The 16,261-nt window shown below is 35.6% G+C and overlaps 1 protein-coding gene across 3 annotated transcripts in view; it reads left to right on the top strand.

The window, feature by feature from the left end:
* Pura (Puratrophin-1-like) overlaps positions 1 to 16,261 on the top strand; it is a 379,113-nt gene that overhangs the window by 80,447 nt on the left and 282,405 nt on the right. For all 3 annotated transcript variants that reach the window (XM_075303290.1, XM_075303289.1, XM_075303288.1), the window contains 2 exons: positions 5,707 to 6,993; positions 10,256 to 10,462. In XM_075303290.1, the coding sequence (XP_075159405.1) occupies positions 5,707 to 6,993; positions 10,256 to 10,462 (1,494 nt within the window). The remainder of the gene's footprint in view (positions 1 to 5,706; positions 6,994 to 10,255; positions 10,463 to 16,261) is intronic.

Here is a 16,261-nt window from a genome sequence, read left to right as displayed (position 1 = left end):
ACCTGCTCCCCTTTTTTGTTGTATGTCTCTATGTTGGTTTATGGTCTATGTATTATTCGATGTCTACAACGTTAATCGATAAATGCCCTCATTTTCGGTTTTGTTTTGTTTAAATCAACTTTTGCCCAGAAATAACGGCGTTAAAATTGGTCATGGATTTTATAACTTAGTGTCGTCGTCATATTTCAGCAAATTTAACAGACATAGATAATATATATTCTTAAGTACACCGTGTAAAAATTCGGTTTTTCCTTTAGGATTTTGGTGATATTCATTCTGAACCAAAGACTTGGATTATTTAAAATGAAAATAATTTGAAAATATATTCATTTTTGATAATATTTAAATCCAAGTTCCATAAAATTGATAAAAGAATAGAGATCCCATTTATGAAGTTTTTATTTTCGTTTGGAGATATTATTAAATTAAAATTTACGAACAGATAAATCTGAGTTTACAAATCGAATTACTTGTGTGGTTCGGAATAGTTTTATTTTTAATATGATCTTCTAAATTGGGTCTATGTTAAATAAAACAAGTATATACGGCCGTAAGTTCGGCCAGGCCGAATCTTATGTACCCTCCATCATGGATTGCGTAGGAACTTCTACTAAAGGCTGTCATCCACAATCGAATTACTTGGGTTGCGATAACACTTGCCGATGGCAAGGTATCGTAAAACTTTTTAACACTGTCTTCTAAATTGTAAGTTAGTCCATAAGGGGTATATATTAAACAAAAAAAAAGGCCGATTAAATACGTATATAATTCAGTTTGACAAAATTTTCTATAGAAATAAAATTTTGACAAAATTTTCTATAGAAATAAAAACTTGACAAAATTTTCTATAGAAATACAATGTTGACAAAATTTTCTATGGAAATAAAATGTTGACAAAATTTTCTATAGCAATAAAATTTTGACAAAATTTTCTATAGAAATAAAATGTTGACAAAATTTTCTATAGAAATGAAATGTTGACAAAATGTTCTATAGAAATAAAATGTTGACAAAATTGTCTATAGAACTAAAATGTTGACAAAATTTGCTACAGAAATAAATTTTTTACAAAATTTTCTATAGAAATAAAATTTTGACAAAATTTTCTATGGAAATAAAATGTTGACAAACATTGCTATAGAAATAAACTTTTTACAAAACTTTCTATAGAAATGAAATTTTGACAAAACTTTCTATAGTAATAAAATTTGACAATTTTTACATGGCTGTTAGAGGCCATATACTAACGAAATGTACCAAATTTCAACCGCATCGGATGACTTTTGCTCCTCCAAGAGGCTCCGGAGGTCAAATCTGGGGATCGGTTTATATGGGAGCTATATATAATTATGGACCGATATGGACCAATTTTTGCATGGTTGTTAGAGACCATATACTAACACCACGTACTAAATTTCAATTGGATCGGATGAATTTTGCTCATCCAAGAGGCTCCAGAGTTCAAATCTGGGGATCGGTTTATATGGGAGCTATATATAATTATGGACCGATATGGACCAATTTTTGCATGCTTGTTAGAGACCGTATACTAACATCAGGTACCCAATTTCAAACGGATCGGATGAATTTTGCCCCTCCAAGAGGCTCCGGAGGTCAAATCTGGGGATCGGTTTATATGGGCGCTATATATAATTATGGACCGATATGGACCAGTTTTTGCATGGTTGTTAGATACCATATACTAATACCACGTACCAAATTTCAATCGGGTAGGATGAAGTTTGCTCCTCCAAGAGGCTCCGTAGGTCAAATCTGGGGATCGGTTTATATGGGAGCTATATATATTTATGGACCGATATGGACCAATTTTTGCATGGTTGTTAGAGACCGTATACTAACATCAGGTACCAAATTTCAACCGGATCGGATGAATTTTGCCCCTCCAAGAGGCTCCGGAGGTCAAATCTGGGGATCGGTTTATATGGGGGCTATATATAATAATGGACCGATATGGACCAATTTTTGCATGGTTGTTAGAGACCGTATACTTAGACCACGTACCAAATTTCAACCGGATCGGATGAATTTTGCTGCTCCGGAAGGCTCCGCAAGCCAAATTTGGGGATCGGTTTATATGGGGGCTATACGTAAACGTGGGCCGATATGGCCCATTTTCAATACCATCCGACCTACATCAATAACAACTACTTGTGCCAAGTTTCAAGTCGATAGCTAGTTTCGTTCGGAAGTTAGCGTGATTTCCACAGACGGACGGACAGCCGGACAGACGGACAGACGGACGGACGGACGGACATGCTTAGATCGACTCAGAATTTCACCACGACCCAGAATATATATACTTTATGGGGTCTTAGAGCAATATTTCGATGTGTTACAAACGGAATGACAAAGTTAATATACCCCCATCCTATGATGGAGGGTATAACAAGTATATACGGCCGTAAGTTCGGCCAGGCCGAATCTTATGTACCCTCCACCGTGGATTGCATAGAAACTTGTACTAAAGACTGTCATCCACAATCGAATTACTTGGGTTGCGGTAACATTTGCCTATGGCAAGGTATCTTAAAACTTCTTAACACCGTCTTCTCAATTGTATGTTAGTCCATACGGGGTACATATTAAACAAAAACAGGCCGATTAAATACGTAAATAATTCAGTTTGACAAAATTTTCTACAGAAATAAAATTTCGACAAAAATTTCTATAGAAATAAAATCTTGACAAAAATGTTCTGTAGCAATAAAATTTTGACAAAATTTTCTATAGAAATAAAATTTTGGTAGATTATTTTTGGGGATCGGCTATATATAACTATAGACCGATTTTGGCATGGTTGTTTGCGGCCATATACTAGCGCAATATACCAAATGTCACCACGTACCAAATTTCAAACGGGTCGGATGAATTTTGCTCCTCCAATAGCTCCGGAGGTCAAATCTGGGGATCGGTTTAAATGGGGACCGATGTGGACCAATTTTTGCATGTTTGTTAAAGACCATATACTAATACCATTTACCAAATTTCAGTCGGATCGTATGAAATTTGCGTCTCTTAGAGGCTCCGCAAACCAAATCTAGGTATCGGTTTATAAGGGGGCTATATATGATTATGGACCGATTTGGACCAATTTTCGCATGGTTGTGAGAGACCATATACTAACACCATGTACCAAATTTCAACAGGATCGGATGAATTTTGTTCCTCCAAGAGGCTCCGCAAGCCAAATCTGAGCGTCGGTTTATATGGGGGCTATACGTAAAAGTGGTCCGATATGGCCCATTTGTAATACCATCCGACCTACATCAATAACAAGTACTTGTGCCAAGTTTCAAGTCGATGGCTTGTTTCGTTCGGAAGTTAGCGTGATTTCAACAGACAGACGGACGGACGGACATGCTTAGTTCGACTCAGAATTTCACCACGACCCGGAATATATATACCTTATGGGGTCTTAGAGCAATATTTCGATATGTTACAAACGGAATGACAAAGTTAATATACCCCCCCATCCTATGGTGGAGCATAGTATGAAATAACACGAAAAAAAAATCTTAAAGATTTTGTTGTTGAAAAGTGTACTTCTATAGAACATTTGGTCAATTTTTTTTTTTTTTTTTTTTTTTTTTTTTAGAAAATTGAACTACCTCGTTGTTGGAGAGGAAAGTCTTGCAAAATCTACCAAAACAGCAAATACCAATCAATCTAATAATAAAAATCTACCATTTTTTTGTTAGAATTCTACTTCTACTAAATTTTTTTTTTCAAATTTTATTTCTGTAGAAAATTTTTATATCTTTTATTTCTGTATAAAATTTTGTCAAAATTTTATTCTATAGAAAATATTCTCCAAACTTGATTTCTATAGAAAATTTTCTAAAAACTTGAATTATATAGAAAATTTTTTAAAAATTTTAATTATATAGAAAATTTTCTACAAATTTTAATTATATAGAAAATTTTCTAAAAATTTTAATTATATAGAAAATTTTCTAAAAATTTTAATTATATAGAAAATTTTCTAAAAATTTTAATTAAGTAGTAAATTTTGTCAAAATTTTATTTCTATAGAAAATGTTGTTAAAATTTCATTTCTACAGAATATTTTTTTTAAATTGGATTTCTGTAAACTACTTTGTCAAAATTTTATTCTATGGAATATTTTTTCAAAATTTTATTTCTATAGAAAATATTGTTAACACTTTATTTCTATAGAAAAATTTGTCATAATTTTATTCTAAAGGGTGATACGGTCAAAATTTGGTCAATTGAAAACGCGTGTAAATCGTTTATTTAAAAAATCAAATAAAAGTTCAATTAGTATAAAATTCAGGAAAAATATTCAGTTAGGCTTTCACTTTTCCAAATCCGAATTGCCGGGCCTCACGCTTGACACCTGCCATCAGATTTTGTACAGCCACCTTGTCCACCTTCTTCGCCGCAGAAAGCCAGTTTGCCTTGAACTGCTGCTCGTCCTTAGCAGTTTTATTGGTCTTCTTTAGGTTCCGCTTGACAATAGCCCAGTATTTCTCAATTAGGCGGAGCTCTGGCGTGTTGAGAGGGTTCTTGTCCTTGGGAACCACCTGCACGTTGTTGGCGGCGTACCACTCCATGGCCTTTTTACCGTAATGGCAAGATGCCAAATCCGGCCAAAACAGTACGGAACAACCGTGTTTCTTCAGGAAAGGCAGCAGACGTTTATTCAAACACTCTTTCACGTAAATTTCTTGGTTGACAGTCCCGGAAGCTTTGAAAATGCTGCTTTTCAAGCCACAGGAACAGATGGCTTGTCAAACCAGATATTTCTTTGCGCACTTTGACAGTTTTATGTGCTTGAAAATATCTGCTACCTTTCCCCTTCCTTTTGCCGTATAAAGCTCCTGTCCCGGAAGCTGCTTGTAGTCGGCTTTCACGTAGGTTTCGTCGTCCATTACCACGCAGTCAAACTTCGTCAGCATCGTCGTGTACAGCCTCCGGGATCGCGCTTTGGCCGTCGTATTTTGTTTATCATCGCGATTTGGAGTCACTACCTTCTTGTAAGTCGATAGTCCGGCTCGTTTTTTGGCTCGATGCACGGTTGTAGACAATACACCCAGCTTATTTGCGGCATCTCGGTGAGAGAGGTTAGGGTTTCGCTTGAAACTACCGGCAACTCTCTTTGTCGTCTCAGCGGCTTCCGGTTTTCGATTTCCCCCCGATCCACACTTTAATTACATTTGTAACGGTTGATTTGGCAACTTTTAGCGATTTTGCCAGCTTTGCGTGCGAGTAGCTCGGATTTTCGCGATGCGCGAGCAAAATTTTGATACGCTGCTCTTCTTGCTTGGACGGCATTTTGACAACTGAAGAGTGAATTCCAAAATCAAAATAGGAGCAACATTCTACACACACACCTTCAAAATAAGGGGTGTTCAGGTTTTTTAAATGCAAAATTGAAAGAAATACGTCAAGTTTATATTGACCGTATCACCATTTATATAAATTTTTGTCAAAATTTTAATTCTTTAGAAAATTTTCTCACAATTTGATTTACATATATAGAAAATGTATCTTTCTTACATATTCATTTCATTATGTTAAAGAAATTTGTCTTTCACTTTAAGTGGTAAAAGTTAAACTGCTTAATCCATCAATTAGGTCAAATATTTTGTTTTGTGAAGACATTTTGAAAATCTTTTCTTTTTCTAAACTTAATACTAATAATCTTTTCCCATTATCTTCCAGCACAACAATAGCTGCAATACGGCAACAGCTCCCATCGAACATACTCCAGCAAAAATATCTCGAAGTGCAAACGAAATTAACGAAAATATACGCGATTTAAACGAAATTCTAGTCGTACGAAATTCCTCAAAAGTAACTACAACGAGTGATCATTCAGAGCTAGGAGAAGCAGCAATTGCTGCTACATCATCGTCATCATCATCGCCAACTCCATCCCCATTAACGACTAACCCTAAGAACAATGAATGTCCAACACGAGCCATATTGTCCAGCCCACGGCCTAATCAATTCGCACCAATTGCTTGCGAAGAAGATTCCGATGAGATGGAGGAAAAATACGACGACAACTTAATTGATAATAACCCCACCACCATCACTACCATTACCCACAATCATAATGACGATGTAAAGATTAATTCCTCCAAACCTAGAGGAGAGGAACAGCATCAGTCATTATCGGAATCTCCTCAACTACATCCGATTGATTTGCTGATCAATGAAAATGCGTCACGTCGTAGTAGTAAATCATCGCGTGTCCGTAATTATTGGAGAAGATGTAAAGATCGATGGCTAACAGGGGGCACTGCTGGTGGTGGTCATGCTAATGCGGAACAAAATGCCATCTCCCCCAGCACTGGCAGTATTAGCATCATCTGCAATAACACAAACACGAACATGGGACACGATTCCGCCATAATAGCAGCAGCACCACCACCACCGCCAACACCACCTCCGCTATCAATGTCCACCATGGGTGAGTCAAATGTCAGCAAACAAGAGCGCTGGAGGCCAATGCCGATAATGCTGACAACTGTGATTTCCTCAGCCAACACCACTAAACCAATGGCAGTGTCAGAGGCGGCGGCATCAACATTAGGTGATGAGGCTGCCGGAGCTGGAATCACAGATAATCAAGATGACTCTGATCTCCATAGTCGTAGTCGTCATCAAAGTCGTTATACAAATTGTGCCCTTGGGTGTGTGGAGGAAATGGAAGACGATGATGTCGATGCTGATTCCTATGAAGATATCGATTTTGGTCTAGTTGCCCGTGATGCCATTGATACATCCTCTATGGCAAGACAATCGAATGGTGTTATGGCATCTGCAAGAACTGCTCAAATTCAAAGGCAAACCAAAGCAAAGAAATCTCCCCACCAATTAGCCCAAAGCCTTGGAGAAAATCACGATGATGGTGCTAACAACAATGATCCTGCTGCTGTTGATAGTGGCAATCTGAAAAGAGATGGAATAGAAGAAAAGCAATTAGCGGATCCCATGGAAAAGGTTAGTACTATCGCTTGTAACTGTGAAAGAAAGACAAAAATCAATCAAAGTTCAAACTAAAAGACAAACAATTTGGCTTTCGGCGAGTATAACATGGGTTCATATCCATGTGTATACTAAGGAAACAAAAGTAGGTTAGACGATTTTGTTCTTTAGAAATTTCAACGTAAAAAAAAACCTTCATACATTGTTGCATGGTCAGTCTTTGATATTCTGATGAAATGGCTAATGCTTCATTGATTTTATCGTTGCTTTTTGCAAAAGGGTAGAAGAATGGTAGTGAATTCAAAATGTGCCTCTTTATTTTGGTTTCAATCATGAAACGATCCAAAAAATTTTCGATTAACCACAATCGCCGAAAGAAATTTATTTATGCAATATTACAATTTTAACAAGTATATACGGCCGTAAGTTCGGCCAGGCCGAAGCTTATGTACCCTCCATCATGGATTGCGTAGAAACTTCTTCTAAACACTGCCATCCACAATCGAGTTACTTAAGTTGCGGTAACGCTTGCCGATGGCAAGGAATCTTAAAACCTCCTAACACCATCTTCTAAATTGTATGTAAGTCCATACGTGGTATATATTAAAGCAAAAAAGATTGATCCAATACGTATATAATTCAGTTGCCAAAGTAGACATAAAATTTTGACAAAATTTTCTACAGAAATAAAATTTTAACAAAATTTTCTATAGAAATAAACTTTTGACAAAATATTCTATAGAAATAAAATCTTGGTAGATTATTTTTGGCTCGAGTGGCAACCATGATTATGAACCGAATAAAATTTTAACAAAATTTTCTCTAGAAATAAAATTTTGACAAAATTTTCTATAGAAATAAAATTTTGACAAAATTTTCTATATAAATAAAATTTTGGTAGATTATTTTTGGCTCGAGTGGCAACCATGATTATGAACCAAATAAAATTTGAACAAAATTTTCTATAGAAATAAAATTTTGACAAAATGTTCTATAGAAATAAAATTTTGACAATGATGAACATTTTATTATGAACCGAATAAAATTTTAACAAAATTTTCTCTAGAAATAAAATTTTGACAAAATTTTCTATAGAAATAAAATTTTGACAAAATTTTCTATATAAATAAAATTTTGGTAGATTATTTTTGGCTCTAGTGGCAACCATGGTTATGAACCGATATGGACCAATTTTGTGTTATTGGTCCAATTTTGGTATGGTTGTTAGCGACCATATACTAACACCACGTTCCTAAATTGAACCGGATCGGATGAATTTTGCTCCTCCAAGAGGCTCCGGAGGTCAAATCTGGAGAACGTTTTATATGGGGGCTATATATAATTATGGACCGATATGGACCAATTTTGGCACGGTTGTTAAAGATCATATACTAACACCATGTTCCAAATTACAACCGGATTGGATGAAATTTGCTTCTCTTGGAGACTTCGCAAGCCAAATCTGGGGATCGGTTTATATGGGGGCTATATATAATTATGAACCGATGTGGACCAATTTTTGCATGGTTGTTAGAGACCATATACCAATATCATGTACCAAATTTCAGGCGGATCGGATGAAATTTGCTTCTCTTTGAGGCTCCGCAACCCAAATCTGGGGATCGGTTTATATGGGCGCTATATATAATTATGGACCGATGTCCGACGGAACACCATATATTAAACCCTGCGCCACACTGTGGAACAGGGTATTATAAGTTAGTGCATATGTTTGCAACACCCAGAAGGAGACGAAATAGACACATGGTGTCTTTGGCAATAATGCTCAGGGTGGGTCCCTGAGTCGATATAACCATGTCCGTCTGTCCGTCCGTCCGTCCGTCCGTCTGTCTGTGAACACATTTTTGTGATCAAAGTCTAGGTCGCAATTTAAGTCCAATCGCCTTCAAATTTGGCACATGTTCCTAATTTCGCCCGATATGCACTAATATGGACCCACCAGCCAGAGTTTTATACCGATTTGCCTAAAATCTTGTACAAACATAACACTTAGTCGTATAGTCAAGTGTGCAAAATTTGATTGAAATCGGTTCAGATTTAGATATAGCTCCCATATATATCTTTCGACCGATATTGACTAATATGGTCCTAGAAGCCAGAGTTTTGGCCCAAGTTGGTTGAAATTTTGCACAGGGAGTAGATTTAGCATTGTAGCTTTGCGTGCTAAATTTGGTTGAAATCGATTCAGATTTAGATATAGCTCCCATATATATCTTTCGCCCGATATGCACTTATATGGACCCAGAAGCCAGAGTTTTATCCCGATTAGCTTGAAATTTTGCACAAGGAGTACAATTGGTAGTATAGTCATGTGTGCCAAATTTGATTGAAATCGGTTCAGATTTAGATATAGCCCCCATATATATGTTTTTCTGATTTCGACAAAAATGGTCAAAATACCAACATTTTCCTCGCTAAATCGCCACTGCTTAGTCGAAAAGTTGTAAAAATGACTCTAATTTTCCTAAAATTCTAATACATATATATCGAGCGATAAATCATAAATAAACTTTTGCGAAAATTCCTTAAAATTGCTTCAGATTTAAATGTTTTGCATATTTGTTTTACTAACATTGTGTTCCACCCTAGTGCGGACTTAAATTTTGAGTCTATAGATTTTGTAAAAGTCTATCAAATTCTGTCCAAATCGAGTGATATTTAAATGTATGTATTTGGGACAAATCTTTATATATATCACCCAACACATTTGACGGATGTGATATGGTATCGAAAATTTAGATCTACAAAGTGGTGCAGGGTATAATATAGTCGGCCCCGCCCGACTTTAGACTTTCCTTACTTGTTTTTTTTTTTGATAAAAGTTTAAAATTTTCGAAGAAATTCAAAAAACTCTATCGAAAGAAAAACGTTTTCGGTACACGTTTTCCAAACGTTTTTTTTTCTTTGCGTGTACTTACAAAACTTAACTTGGACTCGCTTTTATTTTTTCTCCCCGCTATAGGTAATCATTTCCTACATTGCTCGATAGGATTTGTAGTAGATTTCTACTCTCTGAAATCTATGTGCCTAAGAAGTCATTAGCTATAACTTCTCCCTTATATTTTTTTAAAAGAAAGTGCCCTGCCACTTTCTGCCAAGTTTTTAGTTTTCCCTTTTTACAGAAAGTCTCATACTACTTTTTTCATGGTCCTTCGAGCCGGATATTAATTTTTTAACACCTTTATCTTTTATGACTTTCATCTTATCAATATCACCACTATTTCTATCTCACAAATAAACATATCTTTCTTTTCAGGACATTGAATTGGTCGCCTTAATTGATAGTCATCTCTCCAGTATTTATCCAATTTATACACAAACTACACGTACAGTGTTAGTGCGTGAGGCACGTGATCTTCTCCATAAGAACTACCATAGTTCTTTGACTATGTTTCAACATCAATATTTGTGCAGATTTACAGAAATTGCGGCTATCTTAAAAGAACGTCATCGTATTGGAGAAGTAAGTGAAAATATGGTCAACCTATTAATTGATTTAATTAATTATTTCGGGTCCTATAAATTTATCCTCATTTCCTCTGAAGCTCCTGGGTAGGATATAGCCTATATATCTACTTAGAACCACATGAATAACAAATTATGGATTTGCAAGTCCATCCAACCTAACTTGCAAATGGTAAAACAAATGGGGTTGTCATAGAAAGGGTAAATTGAATCCCACATAGATACCTACAAACCAATCCATTGACCGGTTGCTTTCAATTCGACAGTTCTTCCCAACAAGCTTGTAGTCTATTGTCTAGTTACATTGCTTTAGAAATAGTGGCTTGGAAGTTCATTTGAATGGAGACATTTAAAAACTAAAAAAAAAAATACCAATTTCACTTTTTATTTTTATCGCTATTTTTATTACACTCTATCCAATAATAATTATCTAATTTTTACAATTTGAAAATCTTTTTCGCTCCGACCAACGGCTTTCTCTAGTATTCAAGGCTTTATAGATACCTTATTATGGCTACGTCTTAATATAAATAAATGTATAAAAAACTCCAAAGTCATCCTTCGAAATTTACAAATTATAAAAGAAAATCTAGGTTAGTTAATAAATAACGTCTAATTTCATTCTTATAAGATGAAATAACAGATATATCTTTTAGACTATCGGGTAAGTTATTGTATTCTCCTGGTCCAGCAAAAGTTATTCTTTGTTTAGTCAAATCAATACGACATTTAGATAAGCTTAAATTATTGGCTTGCCTCGTATGCAGAGAAATTGGAAACATACCGTATAGCTCTGGAATTTATACACTTTATGGACTTAAATACATAGGTTAGGTTAGGTTAGATTAGGTTAGGTTAGGTTAGGTTAGGTGACAGCCCGATATATAAGACTCACTTCGACTATTCCGTCCATTGTGATACCACAGTGATAAACTTCTCTCTTATCAATGAGTGCTGCCCGAGCACTTCCAAAAATGCCCTTCCAAAGATGTTCTTTATTTTAACTACTCAGGAAGTTCTTTTAATTCAATTTTTTTATAACTCGCTTTTTTCATATTTTTAATAGGTAATTTTAACTTTTTTTTTTGTTTCAATTAGGTTAAAAACAGAGTTAGGATTAATAAAATGGTACAAATTATTAAAAATTTGTGTAAAAAAATGCTAAATCCCTACTTGAAAAATTACGAATTTTCGAAATTATTTGAGGTCAAACGTTTCAGACAAGCGTTGAATGCATTAATAGGTTGGCTGATAAGTCCCCGGTCTAACAAAGAAAAACACATTTTTTTTGTCAAAATTCGTTTTTATTATTCAACATAGTTCCCTTCAAGAGCGATACAACGATTATACACGCACAGAAAAAACATGTTTGGACATGGTTGCCGCATCCATTTAATGCTTATTTAGAGTATGTAATTGTCGCGAAAACCATGTATTTTGTCTTTGTAAAAATAATTTTCGAGCGGAGAAAAATATATGTTGGCAATAAGCATTTAAATGGTTCTCAAATGCCGTAAACATGTTCTATTATTTAAATGATAGAATTTGAGACCATTATATGGTCAGGAAAATCATGTATCTGACCATTCAATTTTTTTACTTTTTTGCAGAGAAAAAAATATTTTTATAGTTTACGTATAGACATGTCTACAACCATTACATGGCCATAAAGACCATGTACATTGTTTTCGTGACCATTTAATTTTTTAATTTTTTTGCAGCGACAAGAATTTTATAAAAACATTGAGCAGGTACACACGATTTTCATTTTGCGCGTCAGTCGTGTGTTGATTGTTTCTTGGAATGGACGGAGAATACGGAATTATTGTGTTTTGTGTTAATTTATTTATTCAGAAATGGCACGTGGTTTTATGTGAATACCAAAAAGGAAAGTGTAATTGAAAAAATGTACCTGGTTTTTGTTCTGCATTTTGATATATGGTATAATTTATTTTTATTTGCAGTTACATGATGTCTGCGTTTGTACATTTGATGGGCACGAAGTAAATATGGAATGATTACTTATTGTTGAAATTGAACCAAACTAGAGTGTGTAAAAATATGTGAAGTTTGCTTGCACGACATTATAAATACAAATAAACAATGAATTAGTTTATAAATAAATAAAAACAAATAAATAAAGTTGATTTGTGTTTTCTTTTCTCAAGTGGCGTCCTTTTTTCGATGACGAAAAAAGTTTTTTCATAAAAATCAAAACATTTTAGGTTGTGACCATGTTCTTTTAACTAGAAGAAAAACATTTTTGACGAATAACATAACATTTTAGATCGTGACCATTGTCTTTTAATGGAAACAAAATTCTTTTTATCAATATAATAACATTTTAGATGAGGACAATTGTATTTTTCTTAGAACCATGTTCACTGAGCCAACATGGTTGCAGGTTAAAATGTTACATGGTCGCCGCAAAAATAGCTGCTATCATATTATTTTGCTCTTCGAATATGATTGTGGCAATCATGTTTCTTCTCTGCGTGTAACGACCTTCCAATTTTTTGATACCATTTTGGCAGTACTCCTTCGGTTTTGCCTCAAAATAGTCCTCAGTTTCGGCGATCACCTCTTCATTGCAGCCAAATTTTCCCCTGCGAGCATCCTTTTGAGGTCTGAAAACAAGAAAAAGTCGCTGGGGGTCAGATCTGGAGAATACGGTGGATGGGGAAGCAATTCGAAGCCCAATTCATGACTTTTTGCCATCGTTCTCAATGACTTGTGGCACGGTGCGTTATCTTGGTGGAACAACACTTTTTTCTTCTTCATATGGGGCCGTTTTTCCGCGATTTCGACCTTCAAACGCTCCAATAACGCCATATAATAGTCACTGTTGATGGTTTTTCCCTTCTCAAGATAGTCGATAAAAATTATTCCATGCGCATCCCAAAAAACAGAGGCCATTACTTTGCCAGCGGACTTTTGATATTTTCCACGCTTCGGAGACGGTTCACCGGTCGGTGTCCACTCAGCCGACTCTCGATTGGACTCAGGAGTGTAGTGATGGAACCATGTTTCATTCATTGTCACATATCGACGGAAAAACTCGGGTGTATTACGAGTTAACAGCTGCAAACACCACTCAGAATCATCAACACGTTGTTGTTTTTGGTCAAATGTGAGCTCACGCGGCACCCATTTTGCACTGAGCTTCCGCATATCCAAATATTGATGAATGATATGACCAACATGTTCCTTTGATACCTTTAAGGCCTCTGCTATCTCGATCAACTTCATTTTACGGTCATTCAAAATCATTTTGTGGATTTTTTGATGTTTTCGTCGGTAACCACCTCTTTCGGGCGTCCACTGCGTTCACCGTCCTCCGTGATCATTTCACCACGCTTGAATGTTGCATACCAATCAATTATTGTTGATTTCCCTGGGACAGAGTCCGGAAACTCATTATCAAGCCAAGTTTTTGCTTCCACCGTATTTTTTCCCTTCAGAAAACAGTATTTTATCAAAACACGAAATTCCTTTTTTTCCATTTTTTTTTTCACAATAACAAAAGTTGCTTCACAAAAGACGCTCTATTTCACAAACTAATTGACTTAAAGACGTTATATTTTGACACAAATCATTTGAAGGTTGGTGCTATATAAAAACAAGTAAGTAAAGTCTAAAGTCGTGCGGGCCCGACTATATTATACCCTTCACCTCTAAGTAGGCCAAAATTTGTGTTACCATTTCAACTACTTCACATTTGCTGGAAGCTATATAAAGGAGACAATTTTTTTACTTCTACAAAATCTCAAGAATTAAAATTTAAATCGGCTAATTGGAGGAAACTTCCATTGAAAATGGGTCTAAAATGTGTAACAGTCTACCATATTTCCCCAACTATGGTGTACGTATATATGGGAGCTATATTTAATCCGAACCGATTTTGACAAAATTTGACATGTATAGTTAGAATAATAATTCTGCTATCTATGCGAAATTTCACGTAAATGGGAGTATAACTTTGGCCCCCTGGTTATATGAGTGCAAATCGGACGGAAGATATATATGGGAGCCATATCTAAATCTGAACCGATTTCAACCAAATTTGGAACAATTACCGATACTACTAAACGTACTCCTTGCGAAATTTGAAGCAAATCACGGCAAAACCCTGAATTTTGAGGCCATATAAGTTCAAATCGGACGAAAGATATATATGGGAGCTATATCTAAATCTGAATCGATTTTGACCATATTTGGTACACTTAACAATACTATTAAACGTACTCCTTGTGCAAAATTTGAAGCAAATCACGGCAAAACTCTGGCTTTTGTGGCCATATAAGTTCAAATCGGACGAAAGATATATATGGGAGCTATATCTAAATTTGAACCGATTTCAATCAAATTTACCAAGCATTGGTAGAATGTCTCTGTGCAAAATTTCACGAAGATCGGTAGTAAACTTTGGCCTCTGTGGTCTTATGAGTCTAAATTGGACGAAAGATATATATGGGAGCTATATCTAAATCTGAACCGATTTGGCTGATATTTTGCAAGATTTTCGAGATTCATAAAATATTTGGATGTACGATATTTCAAGAAAATCGGTTGATAAACACGCTAACTATGACCAAATCGGGGATAAATATTGGTTTTTTCCAAAACCAATAGCGATTGTCTCTGTCCCAAGAAACGGCCCTATGCCAAATTTGAGGACGATCGGACTTAAATTGCGAGCTGTACTTTGTGCACAAAAATACATGAACAGACAGACAGACGGACGGACAGACGGACATCGCTAAATCGACTCAGAATTTAATTCTAAGCCGATCGGTATACTAAAAGATGGGTCTATGACCACTATTTCTTGGCGTTACATACAAATGCACAAACTTATTATACCCTGTACCACAGTAGTGGTGATGGGTATAATAATACGCATTTAATACTAGCGATATGCACATGGTGTCTTTGGCAAAAATGCTCAGGGTGGGCTCCTGAGTCGATATAACCATGTAATCATTTGTAATCAAAGTCGAAGTCGCAGTTTTAGTCCAATCGACTTCAAATTTGGCACAAGTATGTGTTTTGGCTCAGAATAGAACCCTATTGATTTTGGAAGAAATCGGTTCAGATTTAGATATAGCTCCCATATATATATTTCGCCCGATATGGACTTATATGGGCCCAGAAGCCAGAGTTTTACCCTAATTTGCTTAAAATTCTTGTGCAAAGAAGAACAAGTAGTACTTTAATCTAGTGTGCCAAATTTTATTGAAATCGGTTCAGATTTAGATATAGCTCCCATATATATCTTTCGCCCGATATGGACTAATACGGTCCCAGAAGCCAGAGTTTTATCCTAATTTGGTTGTAAGTTTGCACTAGGAGTACAATTAGTAGCGTAGTCAAGGGTGCCAATTTTAATTGAAATCGGTTCAGACTTAGATATAGCTCCCATATATATAGTTCGCCCGATTTACACTCTTATGGCCACAGTGGCCAATCTTTTACTCCGATTTAATTGAAATTTTGCACATGGAGTAGAATTAGCATTGTAGCTATGCGTGCCAAATTTGAAATCGGTTCAGATTTAGATATAGCTCCCATATATAGCTTTCGCCCGATTTATACTCATATGACCACAGAGGCCAATTTGTAGCTCAGATTTAGTTGAAATTTTGCACAGGGAGTAGAATTAGCATTGTAGCTATGCGTGCCAAATTTGGTTGAAATCGGTTCAGATTTAGATGTATCTCCCATATATAGCTTTCGCCCGATTTACACTCATATGACCACAGAGGCCAATTTTTTGCTCCGATTTAGTTGAAATTTT

Source organism: Haematobia irritans, chromosome 4 (genome assembly GCF_050003625.1).
Source record: "Haematobia irritans isolate KBUSLIRL chromosome 4, ASM5000362v1, whole genome shotgun sequence".
NCBI lineage: Eukaryota > Metazoa > Arthropoda > Insecta > Diptera > Muscidae > Haematobia > Haematobia irritans.
Note: the sequence above shows the minus strand (reverse complement) of the source record. Positions and strands in the feature narration are given on the sequence as shown.